Source organism: Ambystoma mexicanum, chromosome 11 (genome assembly GCF_040938575.1).
Source record: "Ambystoma mexicanum isolate Mex_15411 chromosome 11, UKY_AmexF1_1, whole genome shotgun sequence".
In the NCBI taxonomy this organism is placed as follows: Eukaryota; Metazoa; Chordata; class Amphibia; order Caudata; family Ambystomatidae; genus Ambystoma; species Ambystoma mexicanum.
Window position 1 is genome coordinate 189,938,334 of NC_090934.1, and position 24,325 is coordinate 189,962,658.

The window sequence follows — 24,325 nt, forward strand, 5'->3', positions numbered from 1 at the left end:
ATTTTGCTAACCTGTGTCTTTTCTCTCCTTGCAGGTCGCGATGTTCCTCGCCGAACGCTGTGATGTTCCAGTAATGATACTGACCAGGAGATGACTACCCAGGTAAGAATTGTGTGGCTTTCTTTGTTTGGGAGGAAACGTGAGTAAACGCTGACTAATGCTGTCTTTCTTTCTCCTCTTTCCAGGTTATGGTATTCCAGGATGCATGCGGTGCCGGATGATGCAGTTCGTACCTTCAGTTGAGTGGAACTGAAGTCGGAGATGGATTGAAGATAGGATACTATTCCAGGTACATTTTGTAGTGTTCTTTCTCTGCAGTTCCTTGGTTTCAGGTAAGCTGGCATCAAAGAACTGGACACGATGAGAGTTACGCTGCCCACAGCAGAATAACGCGAAGCAAGTTCTGCTGTTTGGGTGTGTTTTAAATAGTCTCAGGTAAAGTAGTCCAGGTAAAGTAGTCCCAGGCCTGCCACACCCAAAAGAGTAGACCGCATAGCTCAGTTCCTTGTAACTGAACTATGTGTGTGCCTCCATGTTGGCTGAACCCCCCAAAGTTAAATAGTCCTAAGTAAATAGTCCCATTCTAATGTTGCCGGCATGGACTTCATGAGGACCCAGGCACTCATTGGACAACCAACACCCGAGCGCAGTGGATTACATTGGGGCAAGGCCACAGTAGGTTGCCCCCTCTTCTCCATTGACTGCAAGAGATGCTGTGCTATTGATCCACAGCATTTACCCATAGTGAATGCTATCAATAAGAGGAGGGATGCCACTGTAAAGGAGGGCTTACTAGCATGGTACTTGTTGGGCGAACACTTCAGATAGTTGAGGGCAGAGCACAAAGCGGATCACTGAGGCAGAGAGTCTTGGATGAGGTTTTAAGGCCTTTGACCTGGCCCTAACTGGAAGGCTGACTTGCCAGTGGGGGCCGGGGGTAAGAGTCATGACACCGCCCCACCTTGCATTGCACAGAGAAGTCAACTCTACCTGCCCTTCCGAAGATTCTCATCATCAACCGCCCACCTGGCCCAAGATCATGGAACAACCTCCCTTTCTCCCTCCGCTCATTGGAATCTCTTGCGGTTATTCGTAAGCAACTGAAAACCTTTCTTTTCTCACAATCTGGAGAGTCACTACACATATCCTAGCAAACATTGTAAGAGCTGTCTCAATGTGAATATCACCTGCGCCCAGATGCAGTTTATTCTGCACAGTACTTTGTAGTTATGCGCGCTTATAAATTCAAATGAAATGAAAAATCTAATGCAAATGAGAAGCACTGCAGGTTCAATGCGGTGGGTCATCGTTCATGTCTATTCAATACAGGTATTCTGGGCCTGGGCACCCACTGAGGGAAGTGGGTTTTGGTGGTCAGATCATGCATAATGTGGATGGGGTGTGTGCAGCATACAATCGGGTTGTGTGGATTATTTATCGGGCCCTTGCATCTCAGGCTCTTCTGTGTTCCTCATAAATAAATACTGAGGCAGGGAAGAGGGATGTGGAGGCAATGCTCGAATTACTTCCCACTATTCTTCATTACTCCCAGTCCTACCGTTCCTTGTCACAGTACTTAAACCCACCCACTTAGATGGAGGGGCAAATCACACGGGTACAAAAACATTAATTAATGAATGTGGGATATTGGATGTATATACATACCTACAACAGGAACAGGGGGGGGGGATGAAATTGTAAAATGGTTCCTGTAATGGAGGTGTACACCTCAAACGTAAGAACTGTGACGGGGAAGAGTAGGACTTGGAGTAATGGAAATAACTGGTAAGTAATCTGAGCAGTACAGGCTCACTGAATGCTATTGTCATTTAAAGGGCTTGCGGCATCCCTACAGATAAGTGGTATCCAAGGGTCTTTTGCCCTCTTAAAATAGGCCAGTACTCACAAGAAAATAAATAGGGAGTAAAAACACTCAACACAAATAATGCCTGGGCACCCAGGAGCCTTCCTCCCTGCTTCCACCCACACATCTCCCTGGATATGTTTGATCTCTAGTATTATTACTGCCTAATCTGCAGAGGGAGGTAAAAATGAATTTTTTGTGTGAAATTACCAGGTGCAGAACTATAGATGTATGTGTTTTAGGATTAAACATGTTTTAACTAAAATAAAATACCACGATTGGGAAGTGGAATTACTTTTTTCCCCAACTTCAAAAAATGGACGGAGAAATACCCCCACTTCCGGCCTGCGGTTTATCTACTGAAGTAACGTGGCTACACCTTGCATGCTGAGAAACAGTTTGACATTTTCAGTTTTTTGTTTGCACCTTTCACTCGAACAGACTAATCACCACTTGCAATTATTTCTCGTTTTAAAATCTTTCTTCAATCCACGTCAGACACGGCTTTAGGGCGAAGAACATAACAACAGAAGCCAAATGTCAGTGCAGGGGAGTTGCCAGCCTCCGAGGGATGCAATGACCTACAAGCTGTCGTAATACAAAGCCTATAAGAATGCAAAAGAGACATGTCGATTCAAGGGACAAACTGCGGAATTGGCCAGCCAAGACCAGTTCTAGGATGTGTGCGGCAAAAGTCGTTCAGCCCCCTCGAATATACATATTTGTTGCCATTCGCAGTGACATCAGAGACGACGATTTCACGAGGAGTGACACGAGTGCCTGATTCTCAAAGGGGATCATGTGACATTTAATTGCAAGAAGCTGCCATTAGAAACCCTGAAACAACTTCCTGATGGGCAATATATGAATGGCCGCTATTATCATTGTCATTATTATATATTTGCAGCAGTACCATGAGTGAGTCTTTTTTGAGTAGCCGACTGTGTGAACTGAATTATTTCTAATGACTTCTAATTTTGGCAGAGAAGGCACAGTGAGATAAACATAATTTCCTAGGAACACACGGTTTAGTTAGTCTGCTTTGCTTCCAGGACTGCTCTGTTTTATAAAGATGACTTGAAAATTGCAAACATTTTACAGCTGGCAAATAAATAATCCTTTATGGAATTATGGAGATATGTTAACCAAAAAAGTATGAGTGTAAGAATATATTCCACCTTTTGGCTACAGGTGCTAAAATGCTATTCAGTCTAATGCGAGAAAGTGACCTCTGGGATTTGTAAATGTACTTTCAAGACTTTAAAACACTCAGCTAAGATGATGTATGCTCAGGTCACCTGGCTATAGCCATTGTTTGACACAGACATGTTGTATGTATTATGTGAAGAAAATGTAAAGTGTAGTGTTGCGCGACGTCACCATGTGGGGACGGGAAGACACGGAGAACGGTCAGGTGACCGCAGCTTATGTGCGCGCGCATCGCGCGCGAATAAAGCAGTTCCTGCTTGGAGCTAAATGTGTCCAGTCGTCACTGTATGCGCGCTGCAGATGCCTGTCTCAGTGCGCCCCTCCCGCTGCCAAGAACCTCACACTGGTGACGAGGAATTAAGAACACTCGCTCTGGGAAACAGCACTCTTCACCACACGAGCTGCAGCAGGTGTATCGCGGCTACCATGCAATCATGCTGAAAGGGGGAGAAAATTGACCGGCAAGGCCGTGGGCCCAACGGTGAGTGCAGAGAGCACCCAGTCACCCAGCCACGGCCCAAAGACACATAAGTATGCCCCAGAGTGCCTGGGGAGGGCACACAAAAGGCCCCCACTGAGAATTTTTTTTTTTTCCTGAACTAAGCTGAGGGAAAGAGCTTGAAGGCACATACAGAGAAATCCAATCTGAGGGGCTGCAGCATCCCACCAGAAAGCCAAGGGTGTCCACGGCACGCACAGCGTACGGCACACCTGAGGGAACATGTCGGAACAGGACCAATATCCTGCATCGCCAACCCACGTACAGGGCCAAAAAGGGAGAGACGCATTCCCTGTACCCTCAATAATGGCTTTTGATACCATCGACACCACCAGCCTGGGTCCTCGATGGACCAGGTGGATGAAAGAATTCGACCCGTATCTCGACGTATTGGGCCTCCAAGAAGACAAGCGCATCATCGGCCTTCTCACAGTGACTGCTGGCCCAGAGGTACGAGATATCATATTCAAATTGCCCAAATATGTGGAATATAAAAATGACGAACTGAAGAAAATGTTGGAGATACATTTCGCAACACACCGAAACGTGGACTATGAAAGGCACATTTTCCATCCCACCACACAGCTCCAAGGGGATAGCATGGACAAATTGGTCACGCGCCTGAGACTGAGGGTAAAACACTGCCAGTTCCACCTATATAACAACAAAGAGGCCATCAAATCACAGGTGATTGCTGGGTGCGAGTTGCTAGTGCTCAAGAAGAAGCTACGGCAAGTGCCACACTATCTTGTGGAGATGCTCGCGCTGGCCAGTACATCATCCGTGCTGGACTTGCAGATATCCACACTGAGCAAGACATACATCACTGCACAAGCCATCAAAAAGGAGTGCATACACAAGATGGCATCTCAAACTTTCATGCCACACGAGACCAGGCAAGAGAAGCGCCAGTGCCTCCGGTGCGGACACGATCCTCCACATGACGGCTCATGCGCCGCCATCGGCCAGATATGCTCAGCATGCAGGGGCCAACACCACTATCGCACCATGTGCCGCAACCCAAAATCGACAAGGGTCACTCCAACAAACCAAGGACCACACTGAAAATTGACCCCGCGCAGGCACCCAAAGGAAGACAGGGCGAAGGGATCAGAGAGGAGATACCATAACGAAAGACGACACACCAGAAGCAAACACTTGCAGTCCCCAGAAGGACGACGCAAGGGGCGGAGGAGAATACATAGACTATACACAACATGTTGGTTTTAATAATGGAGTTCATATAATACAATTCACCAACACTGCCCCTTTTATGATGCCATATCAGGATATATGCAGACACCATTGGGTGAGCAAATGGATCCTGCAGAAGCCATTTGGCAATAGTCGCCGGATGTTTACCGGGTCACCCTGCAGATTAGAAAAATGACATAGCGCAGGCTGAGTGCACAGTGGGTGGGGTAGCTCATCTGACTTCCACTGGCTCTCACTCCGGGCACATCCTTTCTCACAGCCAGGCAACCTATACACATGGCAGAAAATAAATAGGCATCCTTCTTATGCACAATCACATAAGAATGTGTATGCAATATATAACATTCACATTTTGGGCCTCATTAAGAGTTTGGCGTGGCAGTAGAGATGGAGTGATAGTAAGATTACTGACACTTTTATCTCACCCCCAGATTTTGAGTTTTAAGAAAGATTCTGGAAACTGCCTGGTTTTGTGTGGAGGAAATGACCTTTAAAACGAATTAAGGATTTATTGGAAACAATGTTTATTCTGGAGAACCATCAATGATCAAGATGTTCCCATTTCAATACTCTGCCAGTAACAAAGTGTGCAAAGAATTTCTTTTCGAGCGGCCACAGTGGAAACTGCTGGGTTGTGGTGGGTGAAGGTGCTTGTCTGCAGACTTGACATGGGTTGAATTAGGAGCTGGTGCCTGGGAGCAATCCCTCTAGAATACAACTTTGAGTATGATGTGTTCACTGTTGTCTGAAAGGCCCACCGTCAGCCGAGAGCCAGGGCAACCACAAACACAGCCCACGGCTAGCCCAACCCAAGGCCAATCACCACTCTGTTAACTCACCCACCTCATTAATTTGAATAAGCTCCAGATATATCTCAATCCATGGATTTCAAAGCAAAAGGTGTCCTCTGTGCCGGCTTCTGGACTTCCCCCTCTAAGTGCGCGTTCAATGTCTCGTCTACACCTCACTGACACATGTGGGTAGACAATGATATGGCAAGTACAACATTCTGCGCCAAAATGTCAAAGGCCTAACAACATGGGTGGGTAACAGTAGGCGATTTCATGTTTGTTGAGGCCACAATATACAGAATGCAGTACTTGTCATTGAGAAATGTGATACAGGCCTAATATCAAGATGCACATGTTGCCTGTTGGCGAGTTCAATTGCCTTGGCAAGTGGCCTTTTATTGCTTTATTCTGATGTTCCCATTGTTGATATGCATAAAGAGAAACTAACTGCACCTCCTCTCCACGGCGTGGTGCTACACAGAAAGCGTGCCTATGCATAAATAGAAACTAACTGCACCTCTGCACTGCGTGGTGCTACACAGAAAGCGTGCCGTGTGCATCAACAGAAACTAACTGCACCTCTGCACTGCGTGGTGCTACACAGAAAGCGTGCCTATGCATAAATAGAAACTAACTGCACCTCTGCACTGTGTGGTGCTACACAGAAAGCGTGCCGTGTGCATCAACAGAAACTAACTGCACCACTCCACGGCGTAGTGCTACACAGAAAGCGTGCCGTGTGCATAAAGAGAAACTAACTGCACCGCTCCACAGCATGGTGCTACACAGAAAGCGTGCCTATGCATGATGAGAAACGAACTGCACCTTTCTACGGCGTGGTGCTACACAGAAAGCCTGCCGTCCCTGTGCAAGGCTTTGCCTGAAACGCATGCCTGGTGACGTGGTAATGCGCAGACCCACCGACAACATTTTCATTGACTTTTTTCATTTTATTTGGTTTTGCTTCATTTTGTTTCCTGTGTAACAAAAGGCAATTTGGGGTCAAAGTTTCATCTGCAAACATACCCAAAAAGGGGAACCGATATTCGTGTAGTTATTGTATTTATTGGGTTTTTATAATGCACCTATACACAATGTGTTACAATGACAAACGATTGTCACTTTGTAGCTGAGTGCATGGTGCGGCTTGCGGATGTGCCCTTCCTAAACCATGCTAGCGGGAATGGAGGCACGTGTGGCAGCTTAGCAATCAGTGGCACAGCAGAGGCGGCAAGCCGGCCAGATACATTGTGGGTGCAAGCACGCCGTAGCCTGCGATGCAATTAGCGGCTTTAATCCTGGAGGCGAGCAGCCTGCACATACAGCTTTGTTTGCTCTATAGCTCTTCGACCAGTGGCAGCACATGTCCTCGCTTCCCATGCATGGTGTTTGAGTTCTCCGTATTGACCTCTGCCTGCTTGCCTCTCCTTCTGCGGCTCATTGACTGTCTGCTGCCATCTACTGCCTGACTCGTTTCACTGAACACCTCTGCGTTGCCTCCTGGTATTGTTTGCCATTGTGGACCTTGGCCTGCTTCTCGATCTGTTTTTTCCCCTGGCTCTTCTGGAAATTGTCCATGGTATGCTATATTGGACATTCCTTGTTGCTGGTGAATACTACTTGAGTGAGATAGTGCGAGGGGGGGGGTTCTTCTTTCATTTCTTTGTAATGTTCTTTCCCACCATAATCCACCCCAGTCTAAAAGGGAGCCCCGTGGTGCAGCAGGGGTTTAAGGGCACAACAGCTACCCCACCATCTGTGTCTGATGTAGAAATGAACCCAGCAATCCATGGTAGTTGGTGAGACCTCTGACCGATACTCCTGATGACGGAAAAACCCCATGCTGGAAGGGAACCTGAAGGGGAAAGGTAGGCACATACTTGGGCAACAGCCCATAATCTCATATCTCATTCCAGCAAGGCTATGGCAGTGGCCTATGGATGAAGAAACACAGGAAACCTGGGGTAACCAGAGAACCAAACCTCAAGACACCAGAAGAAAGGCCCCTGGCTCGGCAGAAGGACTGTGCAACTAGAATGACAATCTGAAGGACCAGAAAGAACTGGATATGGGTCCTCTACAGTAGAACGGAGCAAAAGGCGAGGTGATCCACCACTAAACACCATCCACTGAAAGGTATTTTACAATGTTATTGTACCTAAAAGTTTGCATGTACAAAAAGACCTAAAAATGCAACTAGACCCGCTTCTATAATCCGTAAAAGTCTGACAGTTGCCAGAGTTGTAGCATTGCTTGACCCCCACATGCACCTAGCCCATATGAGATTTCTACCCAAAGGGGTATTTACATTTTGAAATTGTTTTAATATATGTATTCTACTTAGTTCAAAATGAGGGCAAAAGAGAAATAGGTGTTTTAGTGATTCATCAACCTCTACGGTGCAACAGAAACGACTTGTTGTATCATAGTTAGACTTTTCATTAGAAAACCAGTACTTTGTTCGCATTTTTGTGCGGAACAAATCAAAGCGGAATCGCATGTATATCCTACCTGCGTCATTACAGGGACAGAGCAGTAAATATGAGAGACGAGGGCATTGACTATGCCTAAAAATGGCATATTCGGAAAAAGACGAGTATGTAGAGATTAGGTCAGAGGTTGAAGCCCAATCGTTCAGGAAGAGTCTTTTTTTTTAGCAAGACCCATCTTCCATTGCAGATCCTCTGGTACTAAATTTATTTAGTTCAATAATTTAAGCATGCGTTTGTGAAATAAAGCAATTGAAGTCGGCTGTGAATTGCAGAGCATGATGGAAAAGTCTTCGTACAAAGAATTCAAGGGCGGAAATAGCATTTTTACTTTACTGTCTAGTGAGCGAGGGTTGCGGGCGAAACCCTTGCAGCCCCTGTAAAAAAAAGAAAAGAAAAAAAAGGACCCTGCGGCGCCGGTTCCTGATCATGCAAGTGAAAGGGAACTGGCACCGCAAGGACTCAGCGTGAAGAAAAAGGTAAGTAGGGTATGTTTATGTTGGGGGTGTGTTGTGGGTGTGGGGTATGGGTATGTAGGGGTTGTGTACGTGTGTTTGCATCGGAAATGTGCGAACCTTTGGTGGTTCGCACATTTCTCATGCAAACTTTCCAGCCGCGGGAAAATCAGCCGCGGTCGGCTCATGTAGATCCCCATCGAAGCAAGTCTAAATGCAGTGGATGGCGTTCTCTTACTGTCCTACTATCCCAGGAACCCTTGGAGGCTTAGTCTGCCTGCGACCTGAAGAGGTATCAGAAACCCGAAAGCAACCTTGGTCCTGGAAACTAATCCAACCTTGCCAGAATCCTAATACAGGAATCAGTCACCCAAAAGTCCTTCCATTAAAACAGCCCTCGGGTACCACCAAATCTATGGATATTGTGTCTGACTGGTTCAGGTGTGAGTTAGTAATCCCCTAGGAAGAGAATGAGAGACACAACCCCTTTAAGAGCTGGGGAAGGAATCATCCCTCAATGAGAAGGGTCCAAACCTTTGACTAGAGGATTCACCAATAGTTGTGGGGTGGTCTGAGGATTTCCCATCATGAGGAGGCCCCAGTTTTCCATCCAATATTCCTACATCCTCAAAAAATAGTAATAAAGGGATGGCAGCAGGAAGGGGGGGGGATATGTGATTTTAGTCCCCTGCCTGGTTCTGGGGCCATGATCAGTGGCCTCCCGAGGCAGCGGAGGTATGGAGGAAGATCTATTGGTCACCCTTCCATGGTCCCCTCCTCATGGCAGAGGCCAGTCACCAAGCAAAAGGCTCTCCCTGGGTTCCTCCAGTTGGTAAATGCTAGAGAGACCCCACCAAACGCCCTCTACAAATCAGGAACCATAAAAGGCCCTTGAGTGTCCTTAAAACCTCTTAGACTGCAAGCCCCTTTTTCCTGAGCTTTGCAAGGTTCAATGACTGCACTTGTGTGCTTAGCACTTGAAAGATTTCGAGCTAGATAGCCTTGGCGTTCGGTGCCTGGAAATCACACATCTAATCTGCCAAAAAAGCAGGGCAAAGAAACCCTCCACCAGATAGCAAAGTGATACTTTGCTCGAACAGAAAGGACTTTTGAGTTTTAACACACAGCTGGGCAGGCCTGAGATCCCCAGGGAGACTGGAGAGGACATTGTTGGGGAGTACCCACTGAGAACTAAGAAGAGCTATCCAGACACTTCTAGTTTGAGTCTTTGTGACTACTCTTCCAATGAAACTCTTGAACGCAACTTTGAGAACTTGGCATCTTTCTTAGTCCAAAGTGTCCTACATGACACTGCACACATTACGATGATTTGCCCTTCCTTCGGTTCTCAATTGTGCTGTGTGCTGTTTTTATTGATTAATGTATATGATTGTGAGATTTGTATTGGCATTTCAATGATAGTTTGTTAGAGGATTTATGATAAGATTGGTGTGAACAGGGTTAGCGTTCTGTTAGTGGAACCTATGGCTAAATGTAAATGGATGGATTATATTCTTGAATGCATCCAAATGCTTATTTACAAGTGATCACAAATGTGTATAAGCCCTGGTTGGCAGTATGTGATGTCAGAAGAATACATGATTCCTGAGCTAAGACGTCCCACAGTGGACTCAGTGTGCTCTATAACCCTTTTCTAGCATAATATGCCATATTCTGTGGATATGGCCCATCATCTGTGCCTCCATTGCCGAGTTGCACGCTGGTGATTGGTGAACAACCCGCCCATGGTTCTGCAGCTGAATATGCTGTGTATCCTCGGAAATAAGCCACTTTCTTTCCTAACATTGCAAGAGCAACACTGCCCTCCAAGCCCTTCCTTGCACGTGAGCAGATGTAAGGCCAGTGACTGTGCTGCCATCCTGATACCCTGCACCACGCGTCATGAGATACTTTGAGGAACCCTTACTCCACCTTTCGTCAAGCCTGCCCTGCATCTCATCGACCTTCCCAGGCAGAACCTCCTGCATGGATTCAGCAGCACTGGAAAGCCATGGTAATGGGGCTGCCTCAGAACCAGGTGAGTACGGGTCCTTTCTGTCCTGTGTCTGTTTGTGTGCACTGTGGGACCGGTTTGAGCCCTGTTGGAGACACTGGGCCAGATTTCTCAGATAAACAACTAAAGATCAAGGCCCTGCCCCAGGTACGCCATTCTTTGCCCAACAGGCAGACATCTATGGATGCGGCACTAGGTGCAGCACTGGAACAATGCTTCTCTACACCTTCCGCAAAAAACTCAAAACTGCTCTCTTCAATTAACTACGTGCTCCCAGATACCTACCTTTCAATGTATGTATGTAAATAAGCCATCCCGTCCAATGTAACATACAGACTTGTATTGTATGTAACTATGTAAGCACACATGTAACAAGCGCCACAATGCCTACGATCTGCTGTGCGCTCAATAAATGCGGATAAATAAATAAATAAATAATGTCGGAGGCGGTCTGGAAGCCGATAGGATTTCTCCAGCATACTGAAAATAGAGAAATCCTAGCCTGTGTGGGATCGAGGCCATGCTTTGCCGTTTTGCACATTGCTTTGAGTTCTCAAACAGTCTTGTGCGTCCTAAGCCTTTAATGCCATTTATGCTGTGCCATGCCTTTCCTGGCAGTGTTACACATTTTTCTGCAGGGTTAGTCTATATTATCAAATTAAGAAGGGTGTGGTAGCCCATCTACTACCCTGCACTATAGAATGTCTTCCACTCAGGAGGGTCTGCAACCACGTTTTATGTCACTGCACCTTCACAGAAGAGAAATATCCATTTGCTTATCAGTCTGGTCCCACCCACATGGGCAGTCCAGCACCCAACAAGAGTGCCAGTAGCAACCCCAGTTTTGGCCTTGTTGGGCTTCCTCAGTGAGGTAAAGCTGAGCCTTTCTAAGACACAATGAGCAAGGGGTCCATGTCTGAGTTACTCTGGGTTACTTAGGGTGAAACCCCAAGTTTGATAAAAATTAAGAGGGGTGTGGGACCCTTCTACTGAGAACAAACATGGGTCAAATACCCTTTCTTCCACTCGGGAGGGTCTGCATCCACGTTTTAACTCACTGCACTCTTCACAGAGGAGAAATATATATTTTTGCAGCTTCTTTTCTAGTAGCACTGCGCTGCAAGTTCTTGCGCGTGTGTACTGGCATTCTGAGTAAAGCAAGTAAAAGCAGGACGCATCTCTAAAATAAGAACCGCAATGTAGTCAAGCAAGCTATCTAATGGAAGTCACTATAAGAAAACAAATGCAACCAATGTGGTTCTGAAGTAACAGAACAAAAGCTTCACAAAACTAACGGGTAACGCTGCGAAATCCCTCCCAGTCAAACCGAGTCGTTTTGTAGACAAACAGCAGTTTCAAGCAAAGAGGGAGGGAGACGCTGAAACCAGAAGGGCACTCTGGCAGTGTGGGAACAGGCAGCGATGGGACAGGCGAAAGAGCCTTAAAACACGTCTTCCTTTCAGGTGACAGGACACCTATCTGTCCTCACCTGCCTCAATCTATGCTTGTCGCCCAGTGGTCAAAGTTTACGAAAAGAAATAGTGGAACTATGTTCCCTGCTGGCCTGCACCCACTCCCCACAAACCTCATCAGCATGCCCCTCCCAAACACAATACAAACTCCCAAACACATGCACCTGCTTTTTAAGGGAACCGTCAGTGTAGTGCACTGAGAGTGCAAGCTTCAACATCTTCCTACACTTTTATTTTAAAATAAAACCATTCCAGAACGGTTCCTTTTTAAAATAAAAGTATAGGAAGAGTCAAACTAAATAAAAAATAGTAGAGAGGCACCGCTCCCACTCACTTCGACCACTGTTGTCGCCGTGCTTCGCGTCGCGCTTAACGCCACACAGGGTTTTTAACTGCGGCCTCTTTCAAGTGTTAAAGCAACAGTGCACCAACAATTCTACCAAGCACAGGTAAAGCTCTCCACAGCACAGTGAGTTTGCCACAATCTGTGCTTGCTGCCATGCTTCGCAGCATTAAAAAGTGGGTCCGAATGAATTAAGTGTTTTTAATGCTGAACAAGTCTTAGCATCAATTTTGAAGGGGCATAATGAGGTCCCGTGCTCAGACACTTCATGCCCCCGTGGCTCCAGGGTGTGTTGAATGAAGTGTAACGAGGCGGGGGAGTTCCCCAGGGGGGTGAAGGGAGTGTGGGAGGAAGTGTGAAAGGGATGGAGGATCTTTGCTCTAGTATGTTCACGTCCAGAACTGTTTGGTGAAATCATAGAAAAAATGTGTACAGTTTATTTGTGGCAACTTGAGCCTCCTGTGGAAAGCTCTGGTGCGAGAGGGGCCAAGAACGGAAGAAGGCAGAGGAACCAGGCCATGGGGGTGGGGAGCACTGCTGCCGCAGGACGAGAGAAGCCTGGAGACAGACCGGAGGCTGAACTCGGGCTTGTGGAACTCAGCAGACCATGGACTCCCTCCCTTCCTCATAATCTTCAGGTATGCTTGGCTGGGCTGATGAGGATGGGCACAGGGACATGCCGCCATGGGGCCCAGGTTCTGTCAAGGTCCACCTTAACAAGAAACGGATCCGCCTAGGGCAATGCTTTTAAACATTGGAGAGTTCAGCCCAATGGGCCAGTCGACCATTGCTCTGTCAGTTTCAAACTACTCCAGTTAATCACATGTAGAGAAGGTCACGCCTGTTCCAACAATGCCATGCCAGTCTTACCAAAGGCAACCTTGCCCCCGTATGACATGTCCTATGAAAGGACACTGCAGCTTCACCAACAGCACACTCATGTCCCTAGTAAGTAATAACCCATAATTAAGAGCCCTAAATCCCCCCGTTGCTGCCATTGTACCCTTACATCAGCTTCAAATGACCCAATATTACCAACATAAGCTTAGTAATAACCACATATAAGATGTAACCGTAATGTCTAGGTGATATTATCAATTGCCCAAATAATGCCATCACTTGTTTCAATTCAGAGGAGACCTTGCGAGCCTACATCTGAGCTTCCAATGCCTTCTATGGGACATGAACCATGCACGGTGCAGCCAGGGGCGTGGGGGGTATTGCCCACTTTCCCCCGGCATAGTCCACCCCTGGAAGGAATGCGTTCTTGACGCTGTGCCAGTCCCTGAACATGAATGTCAGGCCACAGTCAGGGGGCAGGGACACCTTTGAGTAGGCTGCGAAAGTGAGCGCACAAAGCTGTAATGCACTTTCGCGACCGCAAAAGGCCAGTACCAGATGCTTTGAGAATGTGATTGATTGACTGAACAATGCTAACATTGAAGTGCCTTGTTTGCTCATAAAATTGGAATGTTTTCATGTTTTTCCAAAATAATTGTATGAATAAAATATGTTTAACAACTATACATTGTCTTTAGATGAATGGTAAGCAATTGTGCAGGTGTATGTGTGGTTGAGCTGCATTACATGTAATACTCTGGCTAAACAGGGCTCGATTCTCACCAAATGGCACTGACTGTATAGCCAGGTTTATAACCTAACATTTCTCTGTGGCCCTGCTTTATGCCAGATTCTACCTGCTTTTAAGCATAGTAAACGTACATGTTAGTATCGCCCCCTTTAGTGGTATCGACCACAGAATGATGAGGCTCTAGTCTGCCCTGTGAGAATGGGGACCTGTGCCTTGCAGGCTGAACGCAGACACCGTGGGTGAGGGACCAACTTGCTGATCTGTTTTGCTGGCCCTTTATATTACACTTAATAGAACATGTTTTAATTTGGCGCGCGCCAGTCTTGAAGTGCCCCTCTTAAGATTGGCTGCAAAATGCACTGCTTTAGGCTCTTGATTCCAATGTTTGCGTCTGGGAAGGTCCCCTCTTTTGCCCCGCACCTTCCTTCAATCCGCCCTGCCCCTTTCCTTCAGATGTCATGACCCCTGACAATATTGTCAGCAAAATGAATCGTCCGGTATGATGGCCTCTGCGAGGTCTGATTCCTGTCACCTGTTATTAGGGGTCTAGGTCTGACAGCGGCGGAAAGGGGGCGGAAAAGTGATTCTGGATCCCACCTCACAGGTGTATTGGTGGTCAGATGGGCACCTGTCACCTGTGATTTTAGGCCTCACAGCAGAGGAGTGAGGGAAATAGTGTCAGCAGCAGTCTCTGACACCTGTGATTCTGAGTTGACAGCAGAGGGGAGAGGGAAATAGTGTCAGCAGCACTCTGACACCTGTGATTCTGGGTTTGACAGCAGAGGAGAGAGGGGAATAGTGTCAGCAGCACTCTCTGACACCTGTGATTCTGGGTTTGACAGCAGAGGAGAGAGGAGAATAGTGTCAGCAGCACTTTCTGACACCTGTGATTCTGGGTTTGACAGCAGAGGAGAGAGGGAAATGGTGTCAGCAGCAGCAGTCTCTGACACCTGTGATTCTGGGTTTGACAGCAGAGGAGAGAGGGAAATGGTGTCAGCAGCAGCAGTCTCTGACACCTGTGATTCTGGGTTTGACAGCAGAGGAGAGAGGGAAATAGTGTCAGCAGCAGCAGTCTCTGACACCTGTGATTCTGGGTTTGACAGCAGAGGAGAGAGGGACATGGTGTCAGCAGCGCTCTCTGACATCTGTGATTCTGGGTTTGACAGCAGAGGAGAGAGGGAAATGGTGTCAGCAGCAGTCTCTGACACCTGTGATTCTGGGTTTGACAGCAGAGGAGAGAGGGAAATGGTGTCAGCAGCAGTCTCTGACACCTGTGATTCTGGGTTTGACAGCAGAGGGGAGAGGGAAATAGTGTCAGCAGCACTCTCTGACACCTGTGATTCTGGGTTTGACAGCAGAGGAGAGAGGGGAATAGTGTCAGCAGCACTCTCTGACACCTGTGATTCTGGGTTTGACAGCAGAGGAGAGAGGAGAATAGTGTCAGCAGCACTTTCTGACACCTGTGATTCTGGGTTTGACAGCAGAGGAGAGAGGGAAATGGTGTCAGCAGCAGCAGTCTCTGACACCTGTGATTCTGGGTTTGACAGCAGAGGAGAGAGGGAAATAGTGTCAGCAGCAGCAGTCTCTGACACCTGTGATTCTGGGTTTGACAGCAGAGGAGAGAGGGAAATGGTGTCAGCAGCGCTCTCTGACATCTGTGATTCTGGGTTTGACAGCAGAGGAGAGAGGGAAATGGTGTCAGCAGCAGTCTCTGACACCTGTGATTCTGGGTTTGACAGCAGAGGAGAGAGGGAAATGGTGTCAGCAGCGCTCTGACACCTGTGATTCTGGGTTTGACAGCAGAGGAGAGAGGGAAATAGTGTCAGCAGCAGCAGCAGTCTCTGACACCTGTGATTCTGGGTTTGACAGCAGAGGAGAGAGGGAAATAGTGTCAGCAGCGCTCGCTGACATCTGTGGTGATTCTGGGTTTGACAGCAGAGGGGAGAGTGATATTTATCAGCAGCATTTGTCTGACACAGATCACCTGTTATTTCGGTTCTGACGGCAGAGAGCGTTTGATTGCAGATGTCAGACCCCGCTAATTACACTTTCTGTGATTATTTGTCCTGCAGCTCTGGAGTGGGGGCGCAGACGGCAGCAGCAATGTCTGACATCCCCTAACCAGCATTCTGAATGGCGGCCCGTCCAGTACACAAAGATGCAAAGAACATTCTACATACATGAATGAGCAGCTTCCCCTGTAGGCAGGTGCGCTTGGTTCCCATTGGCGCGGGCAGTCTAGCCACCTTATTGAATGGACAGACACTGTGTCCTTGCATTCTGCGCTTGGACTGAGCAGTCACCGCCGGTCCGGTTGAATGTTCACTTGGCGTCTTTGTATTTGTTTGGTTGTTTAACTGTTATAAGCGATTGCCTTTTCTCCCAGCGCCAAGTGAGCGCAAGGCGAACACGGCGCACTCTGAGAAATGAATCGAGGTGAATTTAGGCGATATTATATATCGCTGTATGTGTGTACCCTATCACTCACTGTGTGCTCTTGTTGCACAGTACGCAGTTGTTTCACAGCTGGATTGGCGCTGCACAGCACATCGCGCTTTATGCAAAAGAAGGCTGCGCCACGCATCCGTCTAGCTGCACTAGTTTGTGAGAATGAAGTGCCTTCGTGAACTATTTCTCATCGTTTATACACAGGAATAATAACCATACCCAGCCAAGTGCAACACCGCGAGCTGTTCTAAGGGCAAGTCCAACAAGTCTCCGATATTTACAATTTCAGATGCATTATCTTTTAGGTGTTGTGTAAGCGTGGGTGTAAAGCCGCTACCATGGACAGCGGGAGAGGGAGTGTGACGGTGGCCAGGGCTCGTCATCACGCAGCCGCAGCAGTGGCGTGTCCACTGCAGCACCGTGGCTACCATGGACAGCGGGAGAGGGAGTGTGGTGTTCGCCAGGGCTCATCATCGAGAGAAGCTAATTGGCTCCAACCCCAGTCCGGTAGTTTGGAGAGCAGTGTGCCTGTTGCAGAGATCTGTTGGTAACCTGAAGCTAATTGGTTCCAACCCCAGTCCGGTAGTTTGGAGAGCAGTGCGCCTGCTGCAGAGATCTGTTGGTAACCTGAAGCTAATTGGTTCCAACCCCAGTCCGGTAGTTTGGAGAGCAGTGCGCCTGCTGCAGAGATCTGTTGGTAACCTGAAGCTAATTGGTTCCAACCCCAGTCCGGTAGTTTGGAGAGCAGTGCGCCTGCTGCAGAGATCTGTTGGTAACCTGAAGCTAATTGGTTCCAACCCCAGTCCGGTAGTTTGGACAGCAGTGCGCCTGCTGCAGAGATCTGTTGGTAACCTGAAGCTAATTGGTTCCAACCCCAGTCCGGTAGTTTGGACAGCAGTGCGCCTGCTGCAGAGATCTGTTGGTAACCTGAAGCTAATTGGTTCCAACCCCAGTCCGGTAGTTTGGAGAGCAGTGCGCCTGCTGCAGAGATCTGTTGGTAACCTGAAGCTAATTGGTTCCAACACTAGTCCGGTAGTTAGTTTGGAGAGCAATGTGCCTGCTGCAGAGATCTGTGTAACCTGCCGTTCACAGGTTGCAATGTCAGTAAATTACCTTACCAGGTTAATCGCCCGGCTGCATGGATCTGTCTGCAGCCTTCTAGGGATTGGTTCTACTTCCTGCAAGACATCTCTGCGTGTTAACGTTCCTGCTGCAGAGAATGATATATGGCAATCTGCCAGTGATCGGTTCCAATCACTGTAGATTAGTTTAGCAGGATAATGTGACTGCCGCCTTGTAGGTGACCAACATAAGCCCTTTCTAGGTAGACTGTTGTGCCACAGTGCAGCGATCTGCATAACCCGCAGACGCTAGGAGTACATTTCAGCCGCTCCAACTCAACTTGTCCTCTTTCTGTGCTAGAGACAACGAGGAATGGCGGTTTGGACAGCTCCCTTGGTGGGTAGATTGGCGTGATGGATGCGGCCTTATACTCTATTACGACACCATAACATCAAGGGGGCTGCGGAATTAATTTTGCTACCCAATGAAAGACATACCCACTTACAGCCAAAACATGTTTTTTTTTTTTAACAGATCCCCTGCTTCGAATCTGGCTCAGAAAGGACTAACGCATTCTATTAGCAGTGCGTGGGATCTTCCAGCAGCTCTTCAACTTGCATTTAGAAGCACTCTCTTCCTCCTACTGAAGCAGCCTAAAGACACATGTCCTAAGTCAACAGGTCGACTCCTTTCAGTGCCCCTCACACGCAGGTCAGTGGACGAGGACCATCCAAACATCCAGCGCTTCGAAACAAGCAGGACTAAACCAAGCGCCTTTGGGACGCCCGAGAAAAGCATGTCTTGCCTTCTGTGTATGTGTTTGCTGCCAGGACCTGAGCCTACAGTGAGCCAGCCATACTTGGCCGCACATCAAGAGTCCTCAGCTAGTTAATACAATGGGGAAATAGTACCAATGTGGACTCCCTGCAGTCACAGGTCCGTATCTGCCTAAACCAATTATCCATTCTCGATAGTAAAAAAAAAAATCAGAATACATTATTTGGGAAATAAATAATAACACCTAACACTGGAGAAATTCGGTTCCGGCAATGTGTGCTACATACATGTAAGAATTTCCTTGGTTCGCCACTGCATAATGTCAGAAGCAAAATGAGCTTTCTTCCCCACCCTTGCCGGCCCTAATGAGAAGAGTGCTGGGCAGCGGGCCAGCAGGTTGACCCGAATATCCACACTGCCTGTGCGTCACACTTGCCTTCTGACCCAAGCAGATTTGGGCATTTCTCGGATGAAGGGACGCTATATCAGCAGCTAGAGATTGGAATCCGCACAAGGCATTCTCCGTCATAATACGTCAGAACTTGGAAGGCCCATGAAAGCATGTGAACAAACGGTTATTCTTGAAGCACTTATAAGAGGGGGAAGTGAACGCGCTCCGTTGTGCATCTGTATTATTTACCTCTGTAAAGCGCTACTTTGCTTCTCGAAGCTGGGTCCGTGCTCAATAAATACCATCATAATAATAATAATACTAAAAAAGTGGTAATATTCTTCAGTGTGCGGCAGTCGTGCATTTTGGAGTTCTGATTCCATGTGCTGAGCATGTAGTGTTTGCCTTGATATACTGTCAACGAGGTCCCTGCCAAAGGGCGTGCATAAATAAGACCTGCGTCGAAACGCTGCGCCAAAACGGCCGCCGCCAAAACAGATGCCTCGGAATGCCCGGCTTCCATTCACAGTATGCCAGTGGCTTCAACACGCACCACCATGGGAGGAAAGTTGCCGTGTACTGGGAGAAGCATTGGAACAATCGATCCCCCAGTGTCTGATTTACGAGGATGTCTTCCAATGTCCTCAAAAACCAAACGAATAAATGTATTTCTAAGTGCATTTTGTAGGTACAACAAGCCCGATATTTCCCCCAACGCACTTTCTGTATGAGAGGGCCCCAGAGCCTTATACAGAAAAGAACAAAATAGAATAAACACATTAGCACGTTTTAGGGAAAGCGTCTGCAGCTCTCCAGATGTTTTGGACTGCGACTCCCATGATCATTCACCATTTGTTATGCTGGATGGTTGCCAGTGGTGACTGGATAGGACAAGAGGGATTTGTAGTCCAGAACATTAGGAGAACCAAAGGTTGCCGACCCGAGAGCCCCTTATCCAGGCCCTGCTATCCCTCATTACGATTTGAATGATGACTGTAGCAGAGTGGGGTGCTGCTCATCACCCACTCTTTCTGCGATGGGTTTGGCACTCACGTCTTAGAGCGGTCCCTATGATGCAGCGTAGGTTAGAGAGCCCTAAAACAAGTGCCAATGCCACCTACTGGGCCTGGGTACCCTCACCCAGCTGGCAATGCTCGCCTCAGCCCACATAGTGAAAAACAGGAGCAGGTACTGTACCTGCTTCTCCGAGGAGGGAAGCCAGGAGTGCCCCAAACAGTAGGTACGTCCCAGAGCGCCACATTCTGCCGCAGATCGCCAGAGCAGATCACAAATGAGTCCGCGAACCTATCCCGGCAGTCACTTGGTTGAAGAATGAGCAGCTCTTGGGCACAAACATCCACCGGCAGCTCCTTGAAAGTGACAGCAAAGACGACCTCACTAGCGCTATATAGAGGGCAGGGCGAGAGGGAGGGCCCAGGTGAGGAAGGGGGGGGGGGAGATACGGGGGAGAGCCACTGGCATTTGGTGAAGGAGGGAAAACACTAACAGGGAGGAGAGTCGCTGGGGGTGTGAGAGTGGAGAGGCACAGTAGGAGGAGACACACAAAAGAGAGGATGAAAGGTGGGGAGCCAGAAGAAGTGAAGAGTGACTCTCTGGGGAAGCGAGGGAGCCTGGGGGGAGGGAGAGGCGCCTACAAAGAGAGACACCAAGAGAGAAGAGGCACATAGCGCCTCCGAGACAGAAGCAGAGCCAGGGGGTCTCAAGACTACATTTATTTATTTAATTATTTATTCATTATGATTTTTAAAGCATGTCAGCCCTCAGGCATCGTGGTACTTCAGTTGCATGGAAGTACTTCAGTTGTGTCACTACATATGGTTAAACACACGTTCTGCCACATTAACGATTTATGGAGTTTAATTTAGAAAAGTTAAAGGCAAACTATTTGGAATATGCAAGATAATTATGAATGCATTTAGACAAAAGATTAAAAAGAAAATCCCCTTCAGTGAACGCGGCAGGGTCGGTCGACCCACGGAATTTTAACATCCTATCTGATCATCTGAATGACATAAGCCATCCTTGTGGGCAATGCCTGCTAGTATTTGCCATGGACGCTCCTTGAGGGTATCCTAAAAACCGGCCGGGTTTCCCTCTTCTGTGGACCCAGAGCCCTTCCTACAGAAGCCTTCTTTGGCCACAGTCAGGTTACACTCACAAGCCAAATGTCCCCACTCCACAAGCAGGGATCCTCTTAGAAACAGGAACTGAAAGCGCCCAAATAAAACTGGCACTGATCTTCTAAAAAGCCGGATTCTAAAATGGCCTCGGGGACAGGAATGGAAAAGAGGATGATCTGGTGCCAACGCCCGTCTGCTGCTCACTGACTCCTGCAAAATGCTGCTCTCGTTTCATTTAAAACGTGCCACCTTCAAGCGTGTGATAGTGGAGGAGCGCTCTCTGGTCTACAGTGGTTACATCTCCACAAGTGCCACAGTGCCCCCACGCCTCCACCCCATTATCAGAAAGAAGAATACGTCCGGCAAAGGTGAAATTGCCACGACCAAACAGCCCACGTTACACATGGTGGATCTGAAACCACATGGAACCCATGGGCCTTTAGGAAAGGGTGAGTGACTGACTCAGTGAATGCACACATGTATGTAACGCTCATCATTGGCATCCGTTACTTGACCATGTTCTCATGTGACCATCATCAAAAGAAAGGGGAGGTGTTTGGTGCGGGGGGTGGTCCTTTCCAGCAAGTTGCCCATATTTTGTGACTTTTAAAGTGCTGGAGAGGCTGTATGCTCCGCAAAACACCAATCACGAGCCGGCACTCCACGCCCACTGGGGGATCGCAGGGTGTGAAAACTGCAGGCACCCCAGAGTCCCCCTTCAGGCCACAGAGGAAGGGTGAGGCATCACGTTGGCAGCATGCCAGTATTCTAAAACGTTTATCTAAATTTAGATTTGACCGATGGTAAAAGCCCACAGAGCAGGTCTGTGGGATGATGCTGACCTTATCATTCTGTCGTTTGTCACCTGTCTCAATGTGCACCATCCCTCGCTGCTGGCGCACCTGGCCCCGAAATGCAGATATTGCTTTGCAAAGAATGCTGCACAGTTTTGCATGGGAAAATAATCATTTATTACATATAGCCGAAAGGGGTCTTCCAATTGCTCATTAGGTCGTCTCCCACAAAGAAATCCAAATCACGTGGGTGATAATTTCCAGATAAAAGTATACACATTTCTATACATCAAACATGTATTGAACAGCAGTCCAATCCAATAAGCTAAGCCGATCATAAATCAAATACATAAGCAATTCTGGAGCGTTTCACACTCTTGCACTTCATCAAGGCTGTAGATGAGTTCAAAAGGAGGAAAAAAAGAAGAAAAAAAGAATGAACCTAGAAGTCAATAATTATTAACACAAACCTCATGATAGTGATTCAATCTGTTCGGGAGCCTATACAACATGAACGTGAATCATTTGGGACGGCTGGAGGTTAGCTGAGAAAATCCTTACAATCCTGACTTTCATCAACATTAACAAACTAGGCCAGGGGTGCTTGTTTACAAACACAGATCAGCAATAGATACTAATATTATACAATTAGCTGTCTCAAAAATGTCACCCATAATTTTTCATATCTCAAATTAGTGTTTCGCATAAAGCACTTCTTCGGGGATCCTCTCTTTAACACTAAATCATCTTTGCTGTGTTATGAGATTTGATAGGACAGTTTATAGTTGTATACAACTTATTGTGCAATGGTAACTTAAATTCTATCCTGGAAGTCATATACTGGCTAATATCACAAGGACGTTATTTTTTAAATATTAAGATATACAGCTCGGTCAGCATAAATTATCTGTCACTCATTCAATTGGCGAATTTTGGCCAATTGAATGGACATTTTGGAAAATACATACTGAGATGTTTATGCACAAATTAAAAAAAATCTAAGAGCATTGAAATGTGTATCTAAAAATTGTACAGCTTCAAAGATGAAGCATAACTATGTGGAAATAAAATTTCTCAAATACCTTGGTGACTGTGGTCAATTCGGGTTCACTTAACAGTTTATTCTAGACAGTTTCTGAATGAAAAAAAGTAGACTAGCATTATACAAATTGAGAAGTCAAACATACACAAGTGTTTCAAGGCACGACGAGGCAAGTGAGTGGTTCAAGGGAGGACAAAACACTGATCTTACTAGGCCCAGTAACTTTGAGCAGGGGAGAGGGAAGAGGGAAGTGCAAGGGACAGGGGAGGAGTGAGAAGTGCTGAATACGTGATCAAAACAACAGCAAGTAGTGCAGCCAGCAGGAGGCAAGTGCAAGAATTAAGCGCACACAACAGGTGTCTAATAAGTGCGGGTAAGGGGACTGTAGGGTTGCAGATACAGACCCAAGTGCAGGGGTTGCCAGGAGGCAGTGTGGGTATGCAGCTGGGAGGGCAGGGATCTGGGCCCGAATTCAGAAAGTAGCCAGGTGCCCAGTGCAGAAACAGACAGAGATCAGCAAGGGAGAGGAAGAGTGAAGGCAAAAGCAAAGAGGTAGGTCTTGAGGTGCTTCCAGTACCGAAGATGGTTCTCCTCAAGTTTCAGGGAGGCTGATCGTCAGGAAGGCCCAGGCCGAAGAATGTGATCTACCACCAACTCGTTGCTTGGAGAAGCGACTGACCATGAGGGAGGTGGAGGAACGAAGAGATTGAGTAGCAAGGTATTTCCAAAGGGAGAGTTGAAGGTATTGCGGACCCAGGCCCCAGAAGGCCTTGTGGACAATGCACAGGGCCTTGAATTTAATCCTTGCAGCCACTGGGAGCCAATGAAGAGATTTTAGGGCTGGAGAGATACAATCCCTGGGTTTGAGGCCAGGAACAAGTCTCGCAGTACAATAGGAATGTACTTGGATTCCTAAACTAAGAATATATTGTAATTGGTAAACTGGCTATATACAGGCATTGTGAAAACTTGAAATAAAACAGGATTGTGAAAACTGGGAATATACTGGAAATATATTCTTATAGTCACACTGGGCGCATGCTGGATTTCTTGAACAATGAGTATACTGTCATTTTCCACTGGTAATATATTGAGATTATACAGTGCAAAGTTGGAATATAATGGCGTTTTCTAATTTGAAAATGTATTGCATTAGTCAAACAAGGACTGCTCTGGGATTGCCAGCCAAGGATTGTATAAGATTGCTTAAATGTGATTTTGTAAACTGAGTAAAACGTTGTATTGCAAAACTGAAAACATAATGGGGTTGTGCAAATCGGTTGTATAAATGGGAATATACTAGGTTGGTCAAACTGTATTTTAAGCTGGGGGGATGCTAAAATTGTCAATACTGGTGTCTACTGAGATATGCAGACAGGAACTATATTTTAATTCTGCAAACTGGGCCTATATTGGAGATGGTTAACAGTGAACTGCGAGTTTGCTAGAGTTGGGTAAACTCGGTTTGACCAATTGGGAGCTTAGTGTGTTTCTCAAACTGTGACCTTACAGGGATTTTAATGTCATGTTATGTGTGCTATCCCAATTTGTTCTTTTTTCTTTTTTTTAGCACAAACCTACCTTCAAGAAGCAGGTGAGAGCTTTACAGCAATTGGTTACTAGGAATACAGGTAAGGGGGCACACGTTGCAGCAGTGCAGTATACCTTACAATTAAGACACAGGCACAGCAAATAGGTACAGCGTGGGGCTAAGAGGTGTCAATGCTG

General features: G+C 47.1%; 1 protein-coding gene across 1 annotated transcript in view; it reads right to left on the minus strand.

The window, feature by feature from the left end:
- Nucleotides 1-19,996, minus strand: part of LOC138503210 (uromodulin-like) — a 381,643-nt gene extending 361,647 nt beyond the window's left edge. Inside the window, exon 1 of the mRNA XM_069622795.1 lies at nucleotides 19,818-19,996. Within this exon, the coding sequence (XP_069478896.1) occupies nucleotides 19,818-19,881 (64 nt within the window). The 5' untranslated portion in view covers nucleotides 19,882-19,996. The remainder of the gene's footprint in view (nucleotides 1-19,817) is intronic.
- Nucleotides 19,997-24,325: the final 4,329 nt, after the last annotated feature.